This window comes from Panulirus ornatus, chromosome 23 (assembly GCF_036320965.1).
Source record: "Panulirus ornatus isolate Po-2019 chromosome 23, ASM3632096v1, whole genome shotgun sequence".
In the NCBI taxonomy this organism is placed as follows: domain Eukaryota; kingdom Metazoa; phylum Arthropoda; class Malacostraca; order Decapoda; family Palinuridae; genus Panulirus; species Panulirus ornatus.
This window is the reverse complement of record NC_092246.1, coordinates 19,578,091-19,603,980: the sequence shown is the minus strand read 5'-3', so window position 1 is coordinate 19,603,980 and position 25,890 is coordinate 19,578,091. Positions and strand designations below refer to the sequence as shown.

Sequence of the window (25,890 nt, the reverse complement as noted above, 5' to 3'; positions counted from 1 at the left end):
ACATACATATTCACGGTGTTCCAGAAAGATTTGAACGATACCGAATTTTATGAAATTCGAACAATAAGACATACGCGACACATCGGGTCAAACGATAGATAAACTCATGAAGTTTTTATGGTCGACTTCAACACACATACACACACACACACATCACTGTTTGCCACATTTGTGACGTTTGTGTATATCCAAATGGTAATAGCACTGTTCAGAAACCTCCGGCATTTCTCAACTAAAATCCTGTTGTTGTGGGTTTCGTCCTGGATTTCAATTCAGAAGTACTTCAAACCCTGGTTTAATACATCACATCCGTCTTTAAACTGGCTATAAGAAAAAGCCTCGAAGTGTCATAGGACATGACGGCTTCTGTATTGGGCAATGCCGCACGATGAGAGTTAAGCCTGTTGCAGCTGTGATCAAACAATAACTTTTATCACTCATACTTTTTTTGTTGGTCTATCGCTTAAAACAATACGTGGTGTATGCTTTTTTTTTTTTTCAGGTTTGCAGATATTGACAGCTATAGGTATTCAAATCTTTCAGGAACATTCTCTCTATAACTTGCACTTCACATACAAATATTCATTTTATTTTGACTCTCGTTTTAGAAATAAGATCTCAAGTCAACTAAAGATTCATCATGATGTTTTAAGACGAATTTGTATTGACTTATTTAAAACGCTCATCACGTGTCTCTTTGGCTTAAATTTACGTACTGATCAACATCGCACAGTAACCCGAGGTCTAGGAAGACTTTTCCACACCTCACCAACCCAAATGGTGTGAGAACCAATTGCCACGAAAGAAAATATTACCCAAGTAAGAATAAATCTCACAAAAATTCAGTCTGAGGCAGTGAGCGAGGCACAAACAAACTGTGGGAGAAATTTAAAGAGTATGTAAATATGTTTTTTCTTCTGTGAATTGTGGTTTCGTGTTTTCTGCTGATAGCTATTAAAATCTTACAAGATTAGAAGGACTGCATAAAATTGGAAAATACTTAAGGATTTATTTTATGGTACTGAGGGGATAAAGCTCCTTGAATCTCATATAACTCATAGTTTTGCAGATATGACAGGGACGCAGGGCTGGTTGGTTGACGTCTCTTGGATAAAGTTTGCACATTAAACATTGATTTCTGCTTTACCTTTATTTGTTAAAAAGGTTATTGAATGTTGATGGTTTTTTGAAGATAATAGTTAATAATTTTAAACTGTCGTAAGTTATTTCAAACTCAAATTATTCTGTGGTTGCGAGTTCAAAACTGATGTTTTGATTAAGGAAATCGTAGCTTGTACAAGTGAACTGCAGTGATTGTTTTGCCAATCAGCCAGCACCGATTGGTCACAAGTTATTTTACCGACTAGTTTATTCTAAGAACGTGTTTAGTTTCACCTGCATCACTTTGGCACAACGCCAGAGACCTCAGTTGGGGGTTGATTTAGATTGATCCGTTGTCACAAGTTATTTTACCGACTAGTTTGTTCTACGAACTTGTTTAGTTTCACCTGCATCACTTTGGCACAAGGCCAGAGACCTCAGTTGGGGGTTGATTTAGATTGATCCGTTCGACTGTTTCAACGCAACGCTTTTCATAGACTTCATGATGGCGACCCCAGGTAGATATAGTACAATTAGAATTGTCATTCCCTTGTCAGAATTCTTAGTTATATGCATCTCGATATATACGAAAGATAGTGAGATTAGTCGATGATGTGACTAGATATAGTCTTACAACTATCATTACCACCTTCATGACCCGGGTAGATATGATCGGCCTGAAGGCAACATTACTAACAAACTTAAGAAGATAACCAATGTGTTCGTGAAAAAAGGAACATTTAATCAAGAAAATAACCAATGCGTACGTGAAAAAAGGAACATTTAGTTATTTCGTTACTGAATTCTTACGTTTCATTCTCTACAATCTACCTGTATTGAAAAGTCTCACCTGTTCATTTTTTGAAGATAAAGACTCCATGTGTTAAGTCCCCACCACCGTAAGTTTGACTCGTAGACATTACATTAAACCTGTGACAGTTGTCTCTCTGCCGCCAACATCGATCGCTCCTCTTTTGAACCCGTTTGCGTTTTCCATTGTGTCCACCTTTCTGTTTTAGTCTTGGTCCCCTTGTGGCACTGGGACTTCCTCCCGCTGACGGGGAAAAAGTTTCCATTAGTAAACCCTTGAACACGACGGTGCGATCCTTCAAGTTACGACGCGACGGTGCGACACTCGAACACGACAACACGACCCTACCCTATATAATGGCGTGACGTTCGAGCTGACCCAAGTTTAAATAAAACGCCAGGCCTTCGTACACAAGGGTCGTACTCTCGTACTTTAATAAAAGTTTAATTTTGTGACAGTTAAAACATAATACGAACAAATACGTGTTTTTATTTAATTATTCATGCGTTGAACATTTTAAAATTCGTTTACATGGAAATACCTGTACACACACACACACACACACACACACATATATATATATATATATATATATATATATATATATATATCCCTGGGGATAGGAGAGAAAGAATACTTCCCACGTATTCCCTGCGTGTCGTAGAAGGCGACTAAAAGGGGAGGGAGCGGGGGGCTGGAAATCCTCCCCTCTCACTTTTTTTTTTTTTAATTTTCCAAAAGAGGGAACAGAGAAGGGGGCCAGGTGAGGATATTCCCTCAAAGGCCCAGTCCTCTTCTCAACGCTACCTCGCTAATGCGGGAAATGGCGAATAGTATGAAAGATATATATATATATATATATATATATATATATATATATATATATATATATATATATATATATATATATATATTTTTTTTTTTTTTTTTTTTTTTTATACTTTGTCGCTGTCTCCCGCGTTTGCGAGGTAGCGCAAGGAAACAGACGAAAGAAATGGCCCAACCCCCCCCCCCCATACACATGCACATACACACATCCAGACACGCAAATATACATACCTACACAGCTTTCCATGGTTTACCCCAGACGCTTCACATGCCTTGATTCAATCCACTGACAGCACGTCAACCCCTGTATACCACATGACTCCAATTCACTCTATTTCTTGCCCTCCTTTCACCCTCCTGCATGTTCAGGCCCCGATCACACAAAATCTTTTTCACTCCATCTTTCCACCTCCAATTTGGTCTCCCTCTTCTCCTCGTTCCCTCCACCTCCGACACATATATCCTCTTGGTCAATCTCTCCTCACTCATTCTCTCCATGTGCCCAAACCATTTCAAAACACCCTCTTCTGCTCTCTCGACCACGCTCTTTTTATTTCCACACATCTCTCTTACCCTTACGTTACTTACTCGATCAAACCACCTCACACCACACATTGTCCTCAAACATCTCATTTCCAGCACATCCATCCTCCTGCGCACATCTCTATCCATAGCCCACGCCTCGCAACCATACAGCATTGTTGGAACCACTATTCCCTCAAACATACCCATTTTTGCTTTCCGAGATAATGTTCTCGACTTCCACACATTTTTCAAGGCTCCCAAAATTTTCGCCCCCTCCCCCACCCTATGATCCACTTCCGCTTCCATGGTTCCATCCGCTGACAGATCCACTCCCAGATATCTAAAACACTTCACTTCCTCCAGTTTTTCTCCATTCAAACTCACCTCCCAATTGACTTGACCCTCACCCCTACTGTACCTAATAACCTTGCTCTTATTCACATTTACTCTCAACTTTCTTCTTCCACACACTTTACCAAACTCAGTCACCAGCTTCTGCAGTTTCTCACATGAATCAGCCACCAGCGCTGTATCATCAGCGAACAACAATTGACTCACTTCCCAAGCTCTCTCATCCCCAACAGACTTCATACTTGCCCCTCTTTCCAGGACTCTTGCATTTACCTCCTTTACAACCCCATCCATAAACAAATTAAACAACCATGGAGACATCACACACCCCTGCCGCAAACCTACATTCACTGAGAACCAATCACTTTCCTCTCTTCCTACACGTACACATGCCTTACATCCTCGATAAAAACTTTTCACTGCTTCTAACAACTTGCCTCCCACACCATATATTCTTAATACCTTCCACAGAGCATCTCTATCAACTCTATCATATGCCTTCTCCAGATCCATAAATGCTACATACAAATCCATTTGCTTTTCTAAGTATTTCTCACATACATTCTTCAAAGCAAACACCTGATCCACACATCCTCTACCACTTCTGAAACCGCACTGCTCTTCCCCAATCTGATGCTCTGTACATGCCTTCACCCTCTCAATCAATACCCTCCCATATAATTTACCAGGAATACTCAACAAACTTATACCTCTGTAATTTGAGCACTCACTCTTATCCCCTTTGCCTTTGTACAATGGCACTATGCACGCATTCCGCCAATCCTCAGGCACCTCACCATGAGTCATACATACATTAAATAACCTTACCAACCAGTCAACAATACAGTCACCCCCTTTCTTAATAAATTCCACTGCAATACCATCCAAACCTGCTGCCTTGCCGGCTTTCATCTTCCGCAAAGCTTTTACTACCTCTTCTCTGTTTACCAAATCATTTTCCCTAACCCTCTCACTTTGCACACCACCTCGACCAAAACACCCTATATCTGCCACTCTGTCATCAGACACATTCAACAAACCTTCAAAATACTCATTCCATCTCCTTCTCACATCACCGCTACTTGTTATCACCTCCCCATTTACGCCCTTCACTGACGTTCCCATTTGCTCCCTTGTCTTACGCACCCTATTTACCTCCTTCCAGAACATCTTTTTATTCTCCCTAAAATTTACTGATAGTCTCTCACCCCAACTCTCATTTGCCCTTTTTTTCACCTCTTGCACCTTTCTCTTGACCTCCTGTCTCTTTCTTTTATACTTCTCCCACTCAATTGCATTTTTTCCCTGCAAAAATCGTCCAAATGCCTCTCTCTTCTCTTTCACTAATACTCTTACTTCTTCATCCCACCACTCACTACCCTTTCTAAACAGCCCACCTCCCACTCTTCTCATGCCACAAGCATCTTTTGCGCAATCCATCACTGATTCCCTAAATACATCCCATTCCTCCCCGACTCCCCTTACTTCCATTGTTCTCACCTTTTTCCATTCTGTACACAGTCTCTCCTGGTACTTCCCCACACAGGTCTCCTTCCCAAGCTCACTTACTCTCACCACCTTCTTCACCCCAACATTCACTCTTCTTTTCTGATATATATATATATATATATATATATATATATATATATATATATTAAATGAGAATTGTAGATGATAGTGTTGGAGAGTGAGGGGGATGGTCATGAAGATGATCGTGGTCCTCAGCACATCACAAGGTACTCCAGCTGAAAAAAAAAAAAGGTCCAGTTACTCACTTTCTATATATAGGTTGGGTGTTCCGGCATCGGAGCGGCCGTTCTATTTACCTGAAGGTGTGTTAGGGTTCAGCGCCTGACCTTTAAAAAAAAAAAAAAACTGCATTTGACGCTCACGTCCTGACCTACATACATCGCTTGTACTGCCTGGATATTTTTCCTGTCTTTTATCCCGTCTTTACTTAAAGATCCTAGTGATGTAATAGATATTTGCACCATTCCAGACTAAGGTTATGACTCGTATATCATTAAAATTCGAGGTTAAGGATATCTGGTTTAACACACACATCGTATCAGTATTGCTATTTAAAAAAGAAATGTTTAGGCTACACTTTTATATTTACCCGCCATACCAACATGAATAAGGTGGGTTCTCGGGACTCAAGTCTTAAGAAGAGTTATAATGTTAATCTGTTGTCATCCTAACCTTAAATATATCAATCGCTTTCTGGATCCCACTAACTTCGTCAGTCCATACTTTTCGAGGTTTACCACCTCTATCAGTATGTGTGAATTTTAACATTTACATTTATTTCAGGGATTGAGAGTTAATGTTGGCAAATGTGTTTAGATTCATGTGTCTGGCCGGCAAGGGTCCATGCCCTGACAGTCATTTTGATAGCTCGCAATACCAGAAGGCCATGAAGCCAGATTTTATACCAGGCGTTATACATTCGGACTAAAAGTTGTTTAGTCAGAAGCGTTGATTGGTTGTTATTTGGGCCGAATGTCTGTCGACCGCTAAGAGCTCATAAGGCCGCCAACGTCGTTGATGTAAAAATCGAGAAAAACCTGAACACAGTGTCAGGTGTTCACGATAGTTTTACGGCCATACACGCTTACTGTCATTATGGCCCTGATGATTTTCAATTAAATCGGTCCAGAGAGAGAGAGAGAGAGAGAGAGAGAGAGAGAGAGAGAGAAATCTCAGACCTTTCCTTGTAACACATCCTCACAATGTGAACAAGTTTGTTTAATCAGAAAAAAAATCAACACTTTCCATACTTGTTACACATCACGGTGTAAACACGCGAGTGTATGTAAACTACACTCGCAGCAAGTGTGTGTGTGTGTGTGTGTGTGTGTGTAAGTGCTGGAGAGTCGAGAGGATAATATCCACTTTGACTTCAAAGGCCAGAGCATGTGCGTATATGAAGCTTGCTTTACTTTTTTGCGGCTGTAGTTAAGATCATGAGAATTGGTCCATCTGACCCGGGTTACGGTAACACCAACACCAGCGTAGCCGTAGCGTCCTCCTCCAACACCGCTGATTGAACCGTTTTGTTACGGGAGGCAGACGGCTCCATCATCCCCCCTCCTCCTCCTCCTCCTCCTTAGTCTTTCCGAGTCAAACAGGTTTGACTGGATTCCGGACACTTAACCTTGCCCCTGGTGCACCTTCACTTATTGCCAAGACTAGGCGTCAGTAACTGTTCATGACTGCCAGCACTAGCCGTCTGTAACTGATCAGGAATTAGGATAGTAATTTATATTACATGACATCAGTAACTGTTTACTAATCAGAATTATAATGTATATTAGTGTTTTGATTTTTTTTCCCCATTCATCTTATTTTTGTTGTGCTCTTTTTATAGTTTTAGGGAAATTTTTAGTTCTATTCTCAGTGTCAACCATTTGTGACATATTAGCTATTATATGGAAGCGTCATTCCATTGGAATTCTCATTATAAAAAGTTGATTTTTTTTTTTTTACATATGCATAGACATTGCAAAACAACCTCGTGATAGAGTCAGCCATCCATCCGATATGATTATTTACGCAGTGCTCACTTGCACTTTCCCTATACCAAGTCACCCAGTGACCGCATCTCCATCGTTAATTACTCCTGCCTCCATCACCCAACCCAGCCCGTCCTTTCCCCACCTCGTCTGCTCTTTTCCCTCCCCATCTTCTTGCTCCACTTAACCTTGTCCTTCCTAGATCGTCTCCTCCTTCCCTCCAATACTTCATGTGGCACCCCACCCGCCCTCTGGCACCGCACCTCACCTGGCCTTCTCTGTGTTGAATGATTATAAGTTTTGAAAGTTAAAGATACCGTTTGTTACCTTTCATGTAAAACAGCGTCATGAAAAGTTATCTTTGATTAATTGAACAGCATTTTTGGTCCTAGTTATGACTTGAAATATATTGTTACTCATCGGCACATTTAACAGTTTTGTTTTGTTTAGAATATTTCAGTAATGAGGCATCTCATTTAGGCAAGTAGGAGGCTTCTTCCCGGCCTCTCCCCACCTCACCTGTCGGCCCCAATCCACACCCAGAATTCGCCTCATCTCATCTGAATCACATCCTTTCCACCCGTCTCCCTTCTGCCCACACTTCGCTTTTCTTACCCTTGTCCAACAAGTTCCCTGCCACCTGTCACTCGCCCATCCAATGTCCGCAGCCAAACCTTATCAAAACTCTTCCCTGTTTCACTAGCCCATCATCCCACCTCATTTGTCCCTTCCTAGTCTATCTCCTTTCCCGTGATCTTTTGTTACGTTATGATCTAACCTCTGCTTCCTCTTCCTCAGGGCACGCAAGAGCATGTATCATGGCCTGGGTTACGGGACCTTCATGTACCTCCAAGCCATCATGACCTTTGACCCAGTAAGTTGCATAAGTTAGCTGACCTGGGATGACCAACTGAAAGTGAGATATAGGATCCGATATATACCCCTGCCCCAGTGTGATGGTTGATCGTCTATCGTTTTATTTGGATGACGTGTCTAAAGGATTGAAACCCCTTGGCCGATATGGCTAGGGAATCTGATCCCATTTTAGAAGTGGAATGATGATTATGTAATTGGACTGTGGTCTGTGGACTTGATCCTATCCTCGAGATATATCATATAATGTCAAATGTTCCGGTGTATAAGAATGGGAGGCATGGCTGCTAGGCAAGACATAAGAATGTGAAGGAGTTGCAGGATTTAGTGGCATAGTGAAAAAATGGCTAGGAAAGACTTCAGAATGTGAAGATTTGCTGGATTTAGTGGCATAGTGAAAGAAAATGAAGTTAAAAATTTCAGGGTCCAGTGGTGAAGGGAAAGAATCAGACGGCAAAGAGATCCAAAGATTAATGGGAAGGAAAGAAAAGAAAAAGGGAAAGTTTCACAGATTAATGGTGTTGGGAAAGTAACTTATGCTTCATTGGCTCACTGTTGAGTTGACAGTGGCTACTCAGTAAGTGACTTCTTGGATTGCATGTATACTTTGTGTTCTAGCTAGTGGTAGAGGCATGCAAGTAAGTAGACTTTGGAAGCAGAATCCAAAGTAATATACATAGAATAGTGAAAGAGACCCAACAACACTTATGAGGAAAGTAGGTCAGTTCCAATTTTACAATGACAGATGCTTTAAACACTGTATATTAAGTAAGTCAGTATAGCTAGAACGACCCCTCTGATATATCTCTGCAATTGAATGGGAGATGTATAAAAGAAAGAGACAGGAGGTCAAGAGAAAGGTGCAAGAGGTGAAAAAGAGGGCAAATGAGAGTTGGGGTGAGAGAGTATCATTAAATTTTAGGGAGAATAAAAAGATGTTCTGGAAGGAGGTAAATAAAGTGCGTAAGACAAGGGAGCAAATGGGAACTTCAGTGAAGGGCACAAATGGGGAGGTGATAACAAGTAGTGGTGATGTGAGAAGGAGATGGAGTGAGTATTTTGAAGGTTTGTTGAATGTGTTTGATGATAGAGTGGCAGATATAGGGTGTTTTGGTCTAGGTGGTGCGCAAAGTGAGAGGGTTAGGGAAAATGATTTGGTAAACAGAGAAGAGGTAGTAAAAGCTTTGCGGAAGATGAAAGCCGGCAAGGTAGCAGGTTTGGATGGTATTGCAGTGGAATTTATTAAAAAAGGGGGTGACTGTATTGTTGACTGGTTGGTAAGGTTATTCAATGTATATATGACATGGTGAGGTGCCTGAGGATTGGCGGAATGCATGCATAGTGCCATTGTACAAAGGCAAAAGGGATAAGAGTGAGTGCTCAAATTACAGAGGTATATGTTTGTTGAGTATTCCTGGTAAATTATATGGGAGGTTATTGATTGAGAGGGTGAAGGCATGTACAGAGCATCAGATTGGGGAAGAGCAGTGTGGTTTCAGAAGTGGTAGAGGATGTGTGGATCAGGTGTTTGCTTTGAAGAATGTATGTGAGAAATACTTAGAAAAGCAAATGGATTTGAATGTAGCATTTATGGATCTGGAGAAGGCATATGATAGAGTTGATAGAGATGCTCTGTGGAAGGTATTAAGAATATATGGTGTGGGAGGCAAGTTGTTAGAAGCAGTGAAAAGTTTTTATCGAGGATGTAAGGCATGTGTACGTGTAGGAAGAGAGGAAAGTGATTGGTTCTCAGTGAATGTAGGTTTGCGGCAGGGGTGTGTGATGTCTCCATGGTTGTTTAATTTGTTTATGGATGGGGTTGTTAGGGAGGTGAATGCAAGAGTCTTGGAAAGAGGGGCAAGTATGAAGTCTGTTGTGGATTAGAGAGCTTGGGAAGTGAGTCAGTTGTTGTTCGCCGATGATACAGCACTGGTGGCTGATTCATGTGAGAAACTGCTGAAGCTGGTGACTGAGTTTGGTAAAGTGTGTGAAAGAAGAAAGTTAAGAGTAAATGTGAATAAGAGCAAGGTTATTAGGTACAGTAGGGTTGAGGGTCAAGTCAATTGGGAGGTAAGTTTGAATGGAGAAAAACTGGAGGAAGTAAAGTGTTTTAGATATCTGGGAGTGGATCTGGCAGCGAATGGAACCCTGGAAGCGGAAGTGGATCATAGGGTGGGGGAGGGGGCGAAAATCCTGGAAGCCTTGAAGAATGTGTGGAAGTCGAGAACATTATCTTGGAAAACAAAAATGGGTATGTTTGAAGGAACAGGGGTTCCAACAATGTTGTATGGTTGCGAGGCGTGGGCTATGGATAGAGTTGTGCGCAGGAGGGTGGATGTGCTGGAAATGAGATGTTTGAGGACAATGTGTGGTGTGAGGTGGTTTGATTAAGTAAGTAACGTAAGGGTAAGAGAGATGTGTGGAAATAAAAAGAGCGTGGTTGAGAGAGCAGAGGAGGGTGTTTTGAAATGGTTTGGGCACATGGAGAGAATGTGTGAGGAAAGATTGACCAAGAGGATATATGTGTCGGAGGTGGAGGGAACGAGGAGAAGTGTGAGACCAAATTGGAGGTGGAAAGATGGAGTGAAAAAGATTTTGTGTGATCGGGGCCTGAACATGCAGGAGGGTGAAAGGAGGGCAAGGAATAGAGTGAATTGGATCGATGTGGTATACCGGGGTTGACGTGCTGTCAGTGGATTGAATCAGGGCATGTAAAGCGTCTGGAGTAAACCATGGAAAGCTGTGTATGTATGTATATTTGCGTGTGTGGACGTGTATGTATATACATGTGTATGGGGGGGGGGGTTGGGCCATTTCTTTCGTCTGTTTCCTTGCGCTACCTCGCAAATGCGGGAGACAGCGGCAAAAAAAAATATATATATATATATATATATATATATATATCTGTCAGCCGGTGCACGGGCTGAAAAGGGGGGTAAATGAGAGATGGGGTGTGCAAGAATCAACAAACTTCAAGGAGAATATGACATTTTGGAAGGGAAATTATTGTGTAAGAAAAACTAAAGAACAAATGGAAACATCAGTGAAGGGGCAAATAGGGAAGTGGTAACAGGTGGTGTGGAGGTGGAGTATTTTTGAAGGATTGTTGATTGTGTTTGATGATAAAAGCGGCAGATGTAGGGGTGGTGGAGGTGGTATGCGAAGTGAGAGAGTCATGGAGAATGGTTTGGTTTATAGAGAAGAGGTGGTGAAAACCTTGTGTTAAATGAAATGTGGCAAGGTGGCAGGAGTGGATGGTATTGCAGTTAATTCCTCCAGAAAGGTGGTGACGTGTGATACTGATTGGTTGGTCAGGATTTTCAGCATATGTATGGATCATGGTCAAATGCCAGAAGATTGGCAGAATGCATGTATTGTGCCATTGCATAAAAGCAAGGGGCACAAGAGTGAGTGTTGAAATTTCAGAGGTGTAAGCTTGTTTAAGTGTCACACTGAGCTACAGACTGGGGAGAAACAGCATGGTTTCAAGATGCAACTTTCATAAAGAAGATATTAAACACACTACTCATTTGCCCTGCACTCTCAGCACAAAGAAGCTCACACATCATCACCTGTGGTCTCGATCCATGGACATTGTCACCTTTCTGAGTGCTGCAGGAGCTTCATAAGGATGGAAGGAACCCCTGGGGTTGGAAGAAAGGGAATATATATGTTATATGATATCGTATGTATTATGTATACACGTAACTCATATACCTCTTTTACAGTGCTCCTAGTTTATGCCATAAATTAGCAGTTATACCTATGAATCTATATGACATTCTTTCAGAGTGAAAGTATAAATGGTACCTGTCCTTCAGAGACAATTATTTGCATATCTCTTTTGTACTTCACTTGCTCTGATGGAAAGTTAGTGTGAAATAACCTAATGCCGATCATGTTTTCCTTGCCAGAAAGATGTTGAAATAGCCATAGAAACACTGAAGCAGAGTGTTGAAGTATGTAATCGCTTCAGACGAAAGAACACATTAGGGGAGTCACTAGGCAAAATGGTGAAGAAGCCCGACTACAATGCTTTCACTAAAGGTAATTGCCATTGTCTTGGTGAAGATCAGAGATAATATTGCGCACTTATATCTGTAAAATGTAGTGTGATTAAATCTTTTTTTCTCTTTCTCTCAGATCAGTAAACATGAAAATATACTGTATATAAAACAGTGATTGTGGTGCACAGACTTCAAAAGTCTTCATCACTTTCATTTCCAAGATTGATATGACCATCAAGATTGAATCATAGTTAGTCTTTTATTGCAGTAGGACTTGTTTCAATATTTGATTTTACTCTCTTGTCAAAGTTTAATGCTGACTTTCATTGTGTATCCTTTGGTGAGAAGTGCAATACAGTTGTAAGTTATGTTTTCTCTTCTTGACATAACTGTGGTAGTCATATTACCTTTAGTTAGGGGTTACTGTCTGCTGCATAATTGCCCATTGAACACTTATGTTCTTTGGCCATGTTGACTCCTATAAGCCTTATCTGCCATACATTGGCTTGGCAAATTTTTAGGTTACATACTTTCTCCAGTTGGTAGCAAGCTTAGCCAGTTCATCAATTTCTTTGTCATACCAAGATGCAGTGTTTTATTCTTTCCATTTGGTGAAGGAGGACCTCCCTAAGGAGTCCCTTCTCCCTAAACAGTTTCTCATGGGAGGTTTCCCTTCATTTCATACTATTTTACAAACATACACACACACACACACACTACCTGTTCTGTAAGAAAGTAGACTTAGAAGATGCACTGAACTACAGACCAGTATCCTTAACAAGTATGGTCTGTGAAGATATTGAAAAGATTTAAAAAAACAAAAGGATGATGTTCCACTGAGGGGAAATTATGTAAGTGAGGGACAGCACAGTTTTAGGGAAAGGAAGTCATGTGTAACAAACATCTTTGATCTTTACGAGAGTGACAAAAGGGAAGATTGGGTGGACTGTTTGTATTTAGACTGCCAGAAAGTATATGACACTGTACTGCATGGGAGGCTGATTATGAAGCTCGATAACTAGGCAGGAATAACTGGGAGAGAGGGAATGAATCATCTTAGTGGAAAGGAACAAAGTACAAAAGTTAGAGCCTTATCAAAATGGGTAAAGGTCACTAGCAGAATGCAGCAGGTTTATGTTCTAATAGATTTGTGTGATTGATTTGTGAGTGGGCTGAACCAGGAAAATGGGAAACAGCTGGAGGAAACCATGGAAAGGTTTGTGGGGCCTGTTTATGTATAGGGGCTCTGGTTTCCATTTATTATACATGACAGGTGCATGTGAGCAGATGAGGCCATTTCTGCATCTGTTCATAGTGCTTCTTCACTCATCCAGGAAATGGCAAACATGCATGAAAAAAACGTAGTTCTTATTAAATTTTTTCATTCTTCTTTTCCATGCTTTTACTACATTGATTCACAGGGTTGTTCCAAACATCTTTGCCACCATTATTATTTTGCCATTCTGTAGCTCCTCTTCTTGAATAAGTGACTTAGGTCATCCAAGAGAATTTCTTTTCTTCACTCAAGCAGTTCCTTCACCTTGATTTCCCTTTGGCCTCCTTTTCTACTTTCCAGTTGAACATAAAGTAAATATGAAGTACTTGCGGTGCATGTCAAATAAAGCATACTGCCTGCTGAAGGATATGTGAGACTTTTACCTTTGTAATGCTCAGGAATGCAACAGTAGTTGGGGATTTCATTTAGAAATAATATTTCATGATTCCTCTAGACTGCGTTGACACTCAAAAAATCATGTTGGATATTGGGATGCAGGATTTTTTCCTACCATAGGTGTATCTCCATATGCAGCTGATCCACCTTATATAAATGGGAACAGAGTAGATGATGATAGATAGATTGATACACTGGTAGTTTCTGAGCAATAACTTCATAGTGCTTTAGCTGTCTGTCTTAAAATTTTGCCTGCTGCTTGAATATTGGACTCTCTGATGGCCTGCAGGTGGTTTTAATTAATATTTGTCTGTGGGCAACAGCTCAACAGTGTCATGGCAGATATCTTTTTGAGTTATGCACAATGCTTTAACTATTTAAAGATAATGAGTGTATATTCAGGCCCATTGGCCTGTAAGACTGGCTATTAGGCAGAGATGTTGGCCTTTGTTTTATGTATCACTTAACAAAAGTCTTGAGGGATAGCATAGAAATTCTTGCCAGCATTGATGCTTGCTTGTTAGACTTTCATCAGATGCCAGACTGTAATATTTGAGACTGGTTTTAGTTTTATGATTAAGCAACAGTACAGCCATTGTAGGCATGTACAGAGCATCAGATTGGGGAAGAGCAGTGTGGTTTCAGAAGTGGTAGAGGATGTGTGGATCAGGTGTTTGCTTTGAAGAATGTATGTGAGAAATACTTAGAAAAGCAAATGGATTTGTATGTAGCATGTATGGATCTGGAGAAGGCATATGATAGAGTTGATAGAGATGCTCTGTGGAAGGTATTAAGAATATATGGTGTGGGAGGAAAGTTGTTAGAAGCAGTGAAAAGTTTTTATCGAGGATGTAAGGCATGTGTACGTGTAGGAAGAGAGGAAAGTGATTGGTTCTCAGTGAATGTAGGTTTGCGGCAGGGGTGTGTGATGTCTCCATGGTTGTTTAATTTGTTTATGGATGGGGTTGTTAGGGAGGTAAATGCAAGAGTTTTGGAAAGAGGGGCAAGTATGAAGTCTGTTGGGGATGAGAGAGCTTGGGAAGTGAGTCAGTTGTTGTTCGCTGATAATACAGCGCTGGTGGCTGATTCATGTGAGAAACTGCAGAAGCTGGTGACTGAGTTTGGTAAAGTGTGTGGAAGAAGAAAGTTAAGAGTAAATGTGAATAAGAGCAAGGTTATTAGGTACAGTAGGGTTGAGGGTCAAGTCAATTGGGAAGTGAGTTTGAATGGAGAAAAACTGGAGGAAGTGAAGTGTTTTAGATATCTGGGAGTGGATCTGGCAGTGGATGGAACCATGGAAGCGGAAGTGGATCATAGGGTGGGGGAGGGGGCGAAAATTCTGGGGGCCTGGAAGAATGTGTGGAAGTCGAGAACATTATTTCGGAAAGCAAAAATGGGTATGTTTGAAGGAATAGTGGTTCCAACAATGTTGTATGGTTGCGAGGCGTGGACTATGGATAGAGTTGTGCGGAGGAGGATGGATGTGCTGGAAATGAGATGTTTGAGGACAATGTGTGGTGTAAGGTGGTTTGATCGAGTGAGTAACGTAAGGGTAAGAGAGATGTGTGGAACTAAAAAGAGCGTGGTTGAGAGAGCAGAAGAGGGTGTTTTGAAGTGGTTTGGGCACATGGAGAGAATGAGTGAGGAAAGATTGACCAAGAGGATATATGTGTCGGAGGTGGAGGGAACGAGGAGAAGAGGGAGACCAAATTGGAGGTGGAAAGATGGAGTGAAAAAGATTTTGTGTGATCGGGGCCTGAACATGCAGGAGGGTGAAAGGAGGGCAAGGAATAGAGTGAATTGGAGCGATGTGGTATACCGGGGTTGACGTGCTGTCATTGGATTGAATCAAGGCATGTGAAGCGTCTGGGGTAAACCATGGGAAGCTGTGTAGGTATGTATATTTGCGTGTGTGGACGTATGTATATACATGTGTATGGGGGGGGGGGGGTTGGGCCATTTCTTTCGTCTGTTTCCTTGTGCTACCTCGCAAACGCGGGAGACAGCGACAAAGTATAATAAAAAAATATAATAAAACAGCCATTTGTCTATAAATGAACTTTGAAGATGGATGACGGGTTGCTGAATTTGATTTCTCTTAAAATGATTACACAACCTTGGTCAGTTGCTTTCAGCAAGGTGAGGTGAGAGTTCCCCTAAGTCCTGTGAGATTTAGATGACAATCAAATGGCCATAGTGCATATTAGTATCTGGATTATGACTTCACAGCAGCAAAGCCAGGATCTTCTGCCTAAAACATAGACATATTAAGGCAAGAGTCCTTCCAGTATTTAAGGCTGGGATATCTCCTTGATAGCACTCATTGAAAGGGCCATAGTTGAATTATATGAGATAGAATCTACCAGGTAGTTATATTAGAATTTTGTTTGTAATGATCACACATGAATGTTTGATTTTCAAAAAAGTTTTTATCATTGCATTAATATTCTGGTGGCAACACAGCTTAGCTGTATTTTATACATTCTGGTTAGTCTTTATTACTCATATTATGGTGATTTGAAAAACAGCAGATAAATAATATTACAACTAGATATTACTCATTAAAAGATATATTTCAATATGTGATTCAGCCTTGAAATTTTCTCATTTGTATTTTATTTTACTGAAAAATTAGCTATACTTCAACGTTTAAATACTAAACAAAGCTTTCACCAACAGAGGAGATTCATGCTGAACTGTGTTATGCAGAGTGTCTGTTGCTCCGTGCTGTCCTTACCTTTATGGAAGATGAAACTCTTATTAGCTTCTTGAAGGGTGGCATGAAAATTAGAGCTTGCTACCAGTCTTACAAGTAAGTACATGAGATCATTGTATTTGCTGAAGCTGAACACTTTTCTGAGATTGTGGTAGGCTTTATATTATCATTGTAATGGGCCATTTCCAAGCATTTTTGCAGAAAAAAAATGTTATAAATTTGACAAAATATGATTACACTTGATTGGTATGAGCAAAAAAAAAACTTGCAAATTATTGATCTGTTCCATTCAGTGGAATAACTGTATACCAGTTTGTATATATGGTTCCTGATGGTATCCACATTGAGAAGTTCCATAAGATTCATTTATAATTACATTACAGCTTAAAATCGAAGAACAGAATCACTAGTTTCAAATATATGGGACCTTCTGATACTGTTAATTTATAAAGGCTTTGTTATGGGATAGACTGGTTTTACCCTTTAGCCATAGATTTGATTTTCAGCTGCATTCCCGAGGAGGGTGAATTTTCCAGTAAAGTATGAAAATTGCAGCTGAATCTTTTTTTTACTATTTTTTTTAGCCAAGGCAAAACAATAAGGTTTTTCATACCTGGTCCTCTTACTTCATTGAAACAACATCTGATAGCTGAGAAAAAATGAATGAAGTAAACTGAAAATTAAACAAAATAAAATATTTATGGTTTAATGCCTTCAGAATTGCATTAACTACCTCAAGTGTAACAGATTTCTTACTCCTTACACTCGTAATACCAAACTAACTGTAAAGGACATGGAAATGAAATAAGAAGCACCCGATTTAATAGGATGCCATTCCCATGTGCCACTTCATGAGTACTCATCGAACCATTGTATATAATTACATATTATTATTTATGCATTATAGTACATAGCACACTCTCATAATAATGAACAAACTGTTCATGATGTAAAAAGGAAAAACTATATTATATGAACACTAAGCAGCCAAATCATGTTCACTAATTAAATACACCATGTATTATAATCAGTATCTATCAGTATGTATCTTTCATGTGTGGAGGGGTGGCAACAGGAATGGATGAAGGCAGCAAGTATGAATATGTACATGTTTATATGTGTATATGTCTTGTGTATGTATATGTGTTTATACGTTGAAATGTATAGGTATGTATATGTGCGTGTGTGGGCATTTATGTATATACATGTGTATATGGGTGGGCTAGGCCATTCTTGCATCTGTTTCCTTGCGCTACCTCGCTAATGCGGGAGACAGCGACAAAGTATAATAAATAAATCTTTCTTTATGCATTATAATGAATAATGTACACATACATTGCATATCTTGACATTTTAATACATATGAATTACCTAGATTACAATGAACACAAAAGAAATTAAAAACAAAACAATGAATGAATCACTATGCAGGTGGCATCAGCTGGTGAATGAGGAGGCATTATTTTGTGTGAGACTTTAACGGGGCATGGGTAGATGGCAACACTTGGGTGGAAGTTGCATCCATATTATGTCAGTAACTTGCCTAGACAATGATTTAAACAAAAGGAAAAAAGAATAAACAGGTATAAAAATTACTGCTTGAAACTGACACTGTGAGATCATTTATTTAACAAACATCTTTCCAAACAGGGAGTGTTGGTATATCCTGCAAGGTCGTGATTGGAGTAAAGATGCAGACAAGATGCACTTTGAATCAGGGGTACGGATGGGTGTAGGAGCCTTTAACCTTGTAAGTTTTATTGTGTATATTGTACTTGTATAGGTATGAGTATTTTAAACAAGTTTTGTAGAAGTAATGGAATTCATGTGAATATTTTCAGCATACATAAGTGGACTGTGGCCTGTTATGTTTCTCCAGGTTCTGTATTCTCTATATTCCAAAGTTTACCTTTTGTGTAATATAAAACTTTTATGTTTCAGATGATCTCACAGCTACCTCAGAAAATTCTAAAACTGCTTGAATTTGTTGGTTTCTCTGGGAATAAGGTAAGTTATATGTTTAAGTAATTAAATAATGTAACTTTTTGAATTACAAAACCTTCTTAAAAGTTTTATTGAATGTTTGTAAACAAGCTATATATTCTCAAATAACATCTTCAGGCTTTTGTGGGATATTACTGGAATTCCATTTATTTGACTGGTTGTAAAGGAGGCAATGATAACAAGTGCTCTTGTTTTGAAACCCCTGTATGCAAATTAGATCTGTTAAATGTAGTTTTGTCCTTATCATTGTTCATTGTTTACATATGTGATAGGTAGAGTTCATTTGTCTAATTTCAACATGTTTGTTGAATGTAAAAATATGTTAATGTTGCTGCATCTTCATGATCATAGCTCCATGATATTTACTTCTTTATATGTATTTGCAATACTTTATCATATAATTTTTTCTTGCTTTGTGTCGAGTTCAGTCGTGTCAGGTAAGAGATCAAAAGGTAATTGCTTTTTTATAATAATTGGCTGTTGTGTGTATATAATTGTAGTTAGTAGAACTGACATTTTACAAGTTGATAAATATTTGCTTTGTAAATATCATAACTCTTCTAAAGGCTCAGAAAAAAAGTTTGCTATGTGTTAGTGGTCTTTCCAGTCATTACATTAAAATATACTTGTAATTTTGTTAAGCGTTGTTTTGTCATGCGAACTTAAGATTACTACATGGATGCAGTAGAAATGAGATCTTACTAAAGAATCAAAGATTATACCATATGTAATTATTTCATTTTATTTGGTGATAGTGAATTAATCAAAATTCTTTTGCTTGCTGTTGGTGAAAGCATGCCTAAAAATATTACCTCTGTTTTGAAATTAAAACAGTACTGATAAGGAAGAAGAATTTGATGGTTGAAAGCTACATTGTGGGAAACAAATTTACTTTATCTGTTGGTTGTTGTCCTCTCATTTACTAGAAATGAGATTATCATGTACTAAACCATGTTTGTTCACTAATAATGCAAGAAAAAAAAATTTCACATCCTCTCTAAAATGGTCAAGGAGTGGTGGTGTAATTAGGGAAAAGATTAGTAGTTGATTGATTATGATCCAACCTAGAGGATGTTTGGAGAAGATAGGAAGCATAGTTTGAAGAAGTGTTGAAAATTCAAAGTTGTGAGAAAAACTGTAATGTATAAACTGGATGAAGAGGGTTGTAGAATAATGGATTGGGTAGATGTTTAATCCTTTCATTGTGCATTTGATAATTTGGCCTCCCAGTGTACAAAAAACAGCAAAATCATCTTTTTTTTTAATGAAAAAGGGCACAAAAATTACAAAAACCATTATATTTTTCATGATTTAAACAACCATTTGTAATGTACGAAAAACATTATTTACCAGATTATCTAATCCCAATTGTGCAAATAATTCTGTAACATATTTCCTTAATTATCTGATTAGGTTTACAACAACTATCAATACAAATATTTTTTCTTTTAAATTAAGAGTTAAGCTGTCTGACTTTAGGCAAAACATTATTCATCAACTTGGTCAGTCCTTCATATGGGCAGCTTGGACATGGTGATGGGCACTGCAGGTGGCAGTGGATGCCATGGACATAGCATGTTTCCAGTAAAGGTATGCAACCACCAGCTGTGGTCAATATTGGATTACTAAGGCTTGGAGGTAACTCCAGTTACTCATCCTTTGTTAGGATTGCCATATATGGTGAACGACCAGTGTCTACTGTGCACACAGAATTCAACCCGTTGCAGAAAATTAACTTTGTAGATGGACATATATAGCAATGCTTAATAACAGTATATTGATATCCATAACACCAAAAGGATTAAAGAAGAGGACTGAAAGTAAAGTAGAGTATAGAGGTAATATTCTAGAAAATATCACATGATGAAATACACTGTTGTGAGAGTCCAGATTTTTCATTGGCTTGGACCATTGCTGATAGAGGTGTGGAGTGGGTTGTGGCTGATGTGACCAAGTGCTTTCAACAAGAGGGGAGATTGGGCAAGTGTTTCTTTCTTTAAATCTTGGTTCCACACAATTTGTATTTCATACACAGTTACAGTGATGGTGAATAATTTGAATACATTTAGAAATATTGCATTATCCTCAACTAAAAATGAGTATGAGGTGGGATAGTGGCTGCCTTTTTTGGGCCAGTTCTTGATTTTTCATCAACTTGAGGTAAGAGGGAAGGACAAAAAGAGCTTGTTTGTATATATTACACTCAACTCATATTTCTTACACTGTAGAAATATTACAATATGGTTTACTCTTTATGGTCAGCACGTGTAAGGAAATTTCCAGATCACTACTCCTATGTCTTACCAAAACCATTACATAACAGGAAAACTAGGTGTAGTTGTTATATAACATCTCGCACGTGAACAAAGGCTGATCGCAGGGGTTGTGGAGATGCCAGTGGTAACTTCCCTCCCATACAGATAATCCCACTAAAATCACTCTGTGACATTTGTTTCTTCATATTATTCTTTTTCCCTTTCCTCACTGATTGATACATATGATAAGAGGTTTTCCTTGTCACTTAGGTTATCCAAAAATCTACATATTTTCCACATGATAAAAACTTTCCATTATCACTTATGCTATCCAAGAATCTACATATATTCCACATGATAAAAGCTTTCCCTTATCACTTATGCTATCCAAGAATCTATATATTTTCCACATTGTCAATGTGTATGCACAACCTGCATGTTGATGGGTGTGCAACTATTATGGTGATAGTCACAGTACTAAAGAAAGCAGAACTTGCCCTTATCTGCTTGGTAATGGAAGAGACTCCTTTAGGCTGCTAATGTTATGATAGGTTACCTAGATATTTAAATAGTGACAGAAAAAGTTGTCGCATTTCACATTGGCAACCATCCTCATTCGGATCATTAGTGTCGGTGGCTGCTGTTTGAGGGTATGAATGGAATGAATTTCTAAGGTGCAAATATTTCTATATATCTGTCTATATCTCTGATTCCTGTTCCCTTTGGGAGCTCCCTTGAGGGCACGGCTATGGCAAAAGAGTCTCCATAACTGGTGAACATCATTGCCGATTCTCAGCCTTTAATGCCTCACGTTTAGCAGACCACTGGCAGAGTGCAACTAAAGTGCAGTGTTTTCAGAGGCTTATACCTAATGTTCCCAACCAAAACAAATATTTATCTTCTTTTAACTTAGAATAAAACTATCATTAGTTTAGTTACATGCACTACATTGAATATCCATGTTTTAGATTTAATAATGGGAGCGGGGGGCTGGAAATCCTCCCCTTTCGTTTTTGAATTTCTAAAAGAAGGAACAAAGAAGGGGGCCAAGTGAAGATATTTCCTCAAAAGCTCAGTCCTCTGTTCTTAATGCTACCTCGCAAATGTGGGAAATGGCGAATAGTGTGAAAGAAAAAAAAGATTTAATATAATAACATATAATAACCTAGGTTGTTAAAGGGTTAACTTCATTGCTTAAAACTTATGTTATACTTCTGCAATCACAAAGCAACAGTGAGTAAACTTGTAAAATGTTTTAGAAAATGTTTGTTTTAGTAGTTACATTTGTTTATGGATGGCACACGTTTATATTTACCATAGTAACATTTTTGTGGTATCCTAATATTTTTTATTAGCATATAGCATACTAAGTAAAGGTCTTAGAAAATGCTGTATTATGTAATATTTACCTTAGTTCACTTTAAGGACATTTTTGGAATATGAGCTGTCTGTTTTGGAATTAAAGGAGAATTTAGATGAGCACAGTTTTTGAATCTGAAATAGTTGTGTATCAGATTGAAAATGAAGCTCGTGCTGTTCATTGTGAACTTTTAACAGCAACATACACAGCATTCTATGCTGTATAGTGATTATATTTTCACAGTTTAACAGATGCTTTCATTTAGACATGTCAGACTATAAACCAGTTATGATGCTCACAATTAATCACTGTGAAGCTCAGAGACACTGTCCTAAAATGTCCTTCAGCTATAGCACAGTTTGTGATTTTACTTTTCTAAAATGCAAGTGATTATTCAAGAGTAGATCTCATGAATGTTTTTTTACTTAGTTTAGTGCTGAATAGCAAATGAGATTTTCATGGTGAAATTTTTTTTTTCACATTTTGATTTGAACTAATTGGAGCATACTTTTGAAATGCAAAGCAATGCTTCCGGTGCACTTGTCTCAATGTATATCAAAGTGATACATGCCAGTGTTTGTATACACATCTCTCTGCTAGCATAACTTGTCTTGAAATGAGCTAGCTACCAATGAATTCCTTTATACTATAGAAAATCTGAAGTCCTCTCCAAGAGTACTTCACATGTGCATTCTGCACAGAAATATTTCAAAGGAATGGAATGAGGCTGTGGTCTTGTTTTTCTCCCAAGTGATGGTAACTATGAGTAGAATATGCTTTCAAACAGATACACACATTTTATTTTTCTGTCTTTATAATTTTAGCAGCTGCATAAATAAACTTTCACCACCCTAAAAGTGCATGCACAATATTTAATATTTATGGTAAAAATAACTGAAACTATTGTGTAATGCCAAAGCCTTTTTCAGAGATGCAGCATCACAGTTCACCTAAGCTTAGAAAATATTCTGTCGTAGTTGTTTAGTATTGTGCATGAAGTTAATGCTAATCGGTGGGAATTTCCATAAAGATTTTCTCCTAGCTTTTCTAACAGTCTTATTAAATTGCATTTTTTTTTAACAAGGTTCTCCATTTCCGTATTTAACTTGAGAGCTATATGGATCAGCCTTATTGATTTGTCCTTGTCAGGAGGGTTGAATAATCATTAAGAGTTTAAGCCCAGTGACAAGGGAGTGACATGTCTAAACCATCAGACTGATAGTTGCCTAAACTTTGACCAGTGACAGACAATGGACTGCAGTAACTAGCCATTAGCCAAACCCCTTAACTGTGTGCTACACCTTCCTAAATTTTGCATGTTTGGGTGTATTCAATTTTTTACTCTACAGTGGTGATATCTGCTTGTGGTTATGCCAAGAGTTAAAAGTCATCTCTGGCAAGTTTGTATCTTTGGAGTAAAATCTTGCTGAAGAACTCATCTCAAAGGAGTTCATCCTTTTCCAGCTGCTGATAGTAGCACAGGTTTGAAACTGCAGGAACTCCTGGAGAAGGGGCCCTGGGTTTACATAATATTATTATACAACTCCAGGCCTCCTTATCTAGGAGCTCTTACAGCATCAAGGCTGTACTACACTAAGTAACAGGGATTGGATGGACTCCTTTTAAGTGCGTTCTTTACCGATACTGTAAAATACTCTACTTTGTTAACATATGATGATACAGCCTTGCCAAAGGTAACATTATATGTGTGGTGTAACATCAGGCACATGGGGTCTAGTTACACCAAACATAGTTTTACATATATACATATTTTTTCCTACTAGTTTGCCATTTCCTACCTTATTGAGGTAGCATCATGACCAAAGAAAAGCCACTTTCACTCACACCCATTCTCCAATTTTTATGTGCAGTGCACTGAAACCACAGCTCCTTATTCACAACTAGGCCCAAAAGACCTTTCCATGGTTTCCCCCTGCTGCATCACACACCTTAGTTCAGTCCTCTGACAATATGTTACCCTCTGTATACAACATCGCTCCAGTTCACTCTATCCTATGCACGCCTTTCACTCTCCTGCATGTTTAGGATCCAGTCATTCAAAATCCTTTTCACTTCACCATTCCATCTCCAATTTGGTTACTGCCTTCTCCTTGTCCCCTCCACCTCTGACACAATTATCCTCTTTGTCATCCTCTCCTCACTTATTCTCTCCATGTGTCCTAAGTGTTTCATCACACTCTGTTCAGCTCTGTCAATCATACTCTTCCTAGTAACACTCCTTTCTCTTATCCTTTTATTACTCAATAAAACCATCGCACACAATATATCTTTATACGTTTCATTTTCAACATGTCCACCCTCCTCTGCACATCTTCATCAATAACCCATGTCTCACATCCATCTATTATCACTAAGGCTGTTAGACCTTCAGACATACCAGTTTTTGCCCTCCTTATTAAGGACTATCTTTCCACACAATCTTCAGTGTTGCTAAAATCTTTGCCCTCTCCTCCACTCATTGACTCATTTCATCGTCCATGGTTCCATATGTTGCCATGTCAACTCCCAGGTATCTGAAGCACCTCACTTCCTCCAACTTTTTTCCATTCAAACTCACACACCTACTAACCTGTTCCTCTGCTCTATCAGCCTTATAACCTTGCTCTTATTCACATTTACTCTCAACTTCCTTCTTTCAAACATTCTTCCAAACTCAGTCACCAACATTTGCAGCTTCTCACTCGAATCAGCCACTAGTGCTTTGACATCAGCAAACAACTGTCTTGCTTCCCAGGCCCCTTCACCCCCTACAGACTGCATACTCACCCCTCTCCAAGACCTAAGTATTTACCTCCCTCACCATCCACTCAGTAAACAAATTAAACAGGCATGGTGATATCACATGACCCTGCTGCAGACCACCCTTCACCTGGAACCACTCACTCACTCTCCTCTCTTCCCACTTGTACATATGCCCTACACCTTTAACAAAAGCTTCTGTACTTTATTTCTAGTAGCTTTCCTCCCCCATCACTTATTGGTATAACTTACTACAAGATATCTCTATCAGTCCTATCATATGTACTTTATTTCTAGGAGCTTTCCTCCCCCACCACTTATTGGTATGACCTACTACAAGATATCTCTATCAGCCCTATCATATGTACTTTATTTCGAGTCGCTTTCTTACCCCACCACTTATTGGTATGACCTGCTACAAGATATCAGCCCTATCATATGTGCTTTATTTCTAGTCGCTTTCTTACCCCACCACTTATTGGTATGACCTGCTGCAAGATATCTCTATCAGCCCTATCATATGCTTTCTCCAGATCCATAAATACTACGTACTAAGCCTTCTGTTTCTTTCAAGTATTTCTCACATACATTCTTTGAAACAAACATCTGATCTACACATCCTTTCCCACTCCAGAAACTGTATTGTTCCTCCTCAGTCTGATGCTCTGTACATGCCTTCACCCTTTCAGTCACCATTCTCTCATACAACTTATTAGGTACACTCAACAGACTTATACCTCCATAGTTTGAACACTCACCATTGTTCCCCTCACCTTTATGTAGTAGTACTGAACGTGCATTTTGCCAATCCTCAGGCACCTCACTATGATCCATACATATATTGAAACTCATAACTAAACAGACAACATCACAGTCAACTCTTTTTTGAGAAATTCAAATGTAATAGCATCCTCTCCAGCCACATTTCATCTTATAGAAGGCTTTCACCACCTCTTCTCTCTTCACCAAACCACTTTTCATGACTCACATACTACCCTGACCCATAAATGCTGCACACAAAGGAAAGGTTAGTGGGGCTTTATTGCGGGTAGGAAACTGTGGCTTCAGTACATTACACATGACAGCAATAGAATGAATGTGAGCAAATGAGG

The 25,890-nt window shown here is 39.0% G+C and overlaps 1 protein-coding gene across 4 annotated transcripts in view; it reads left to right on the top strand.

Annotated features, from left to right (window-relative positions):
• Positions 1-25,890, top strand: part of LOC139756864 (tetratricopeptide repeat protein 39B-like) — a 169,277-nt gene that overhangs the window by 126,352 nt on the left and 17,035 nt on the right. For 2 of the 4 annotated variants that reach the window (XM_071676712.1, XM_071676710.1), the window contains 6 exons: positions 7,930-8,005; positions 11,919-12,051; positions 16,363-16,495; positions 18,050-18,149; positions 18,341-18,406; positions 18,832-18,855. In XM_071676712.1, coding sequence (XP_071532813.1) covers positions 7,930-8,005; positions 11,919-12,051; positions 16,363-16,495; positions 18,050-18,149; positions 18,341-18,406; positions 18,832-18,855 — 532 coding nt within the window. The remainder of the gene's footprint in view (positions 1-7,929; positions 8,006-11,918; positions 12,052-16,362; positions 16,496-18,049; positions 18,150-18,340; positions 18,407-18,831; positions 18,856-25,890) is intronic. The other 2 variants (XM_071676713.1, XM_071676711.1) reach the window with 1 other exon arrangement.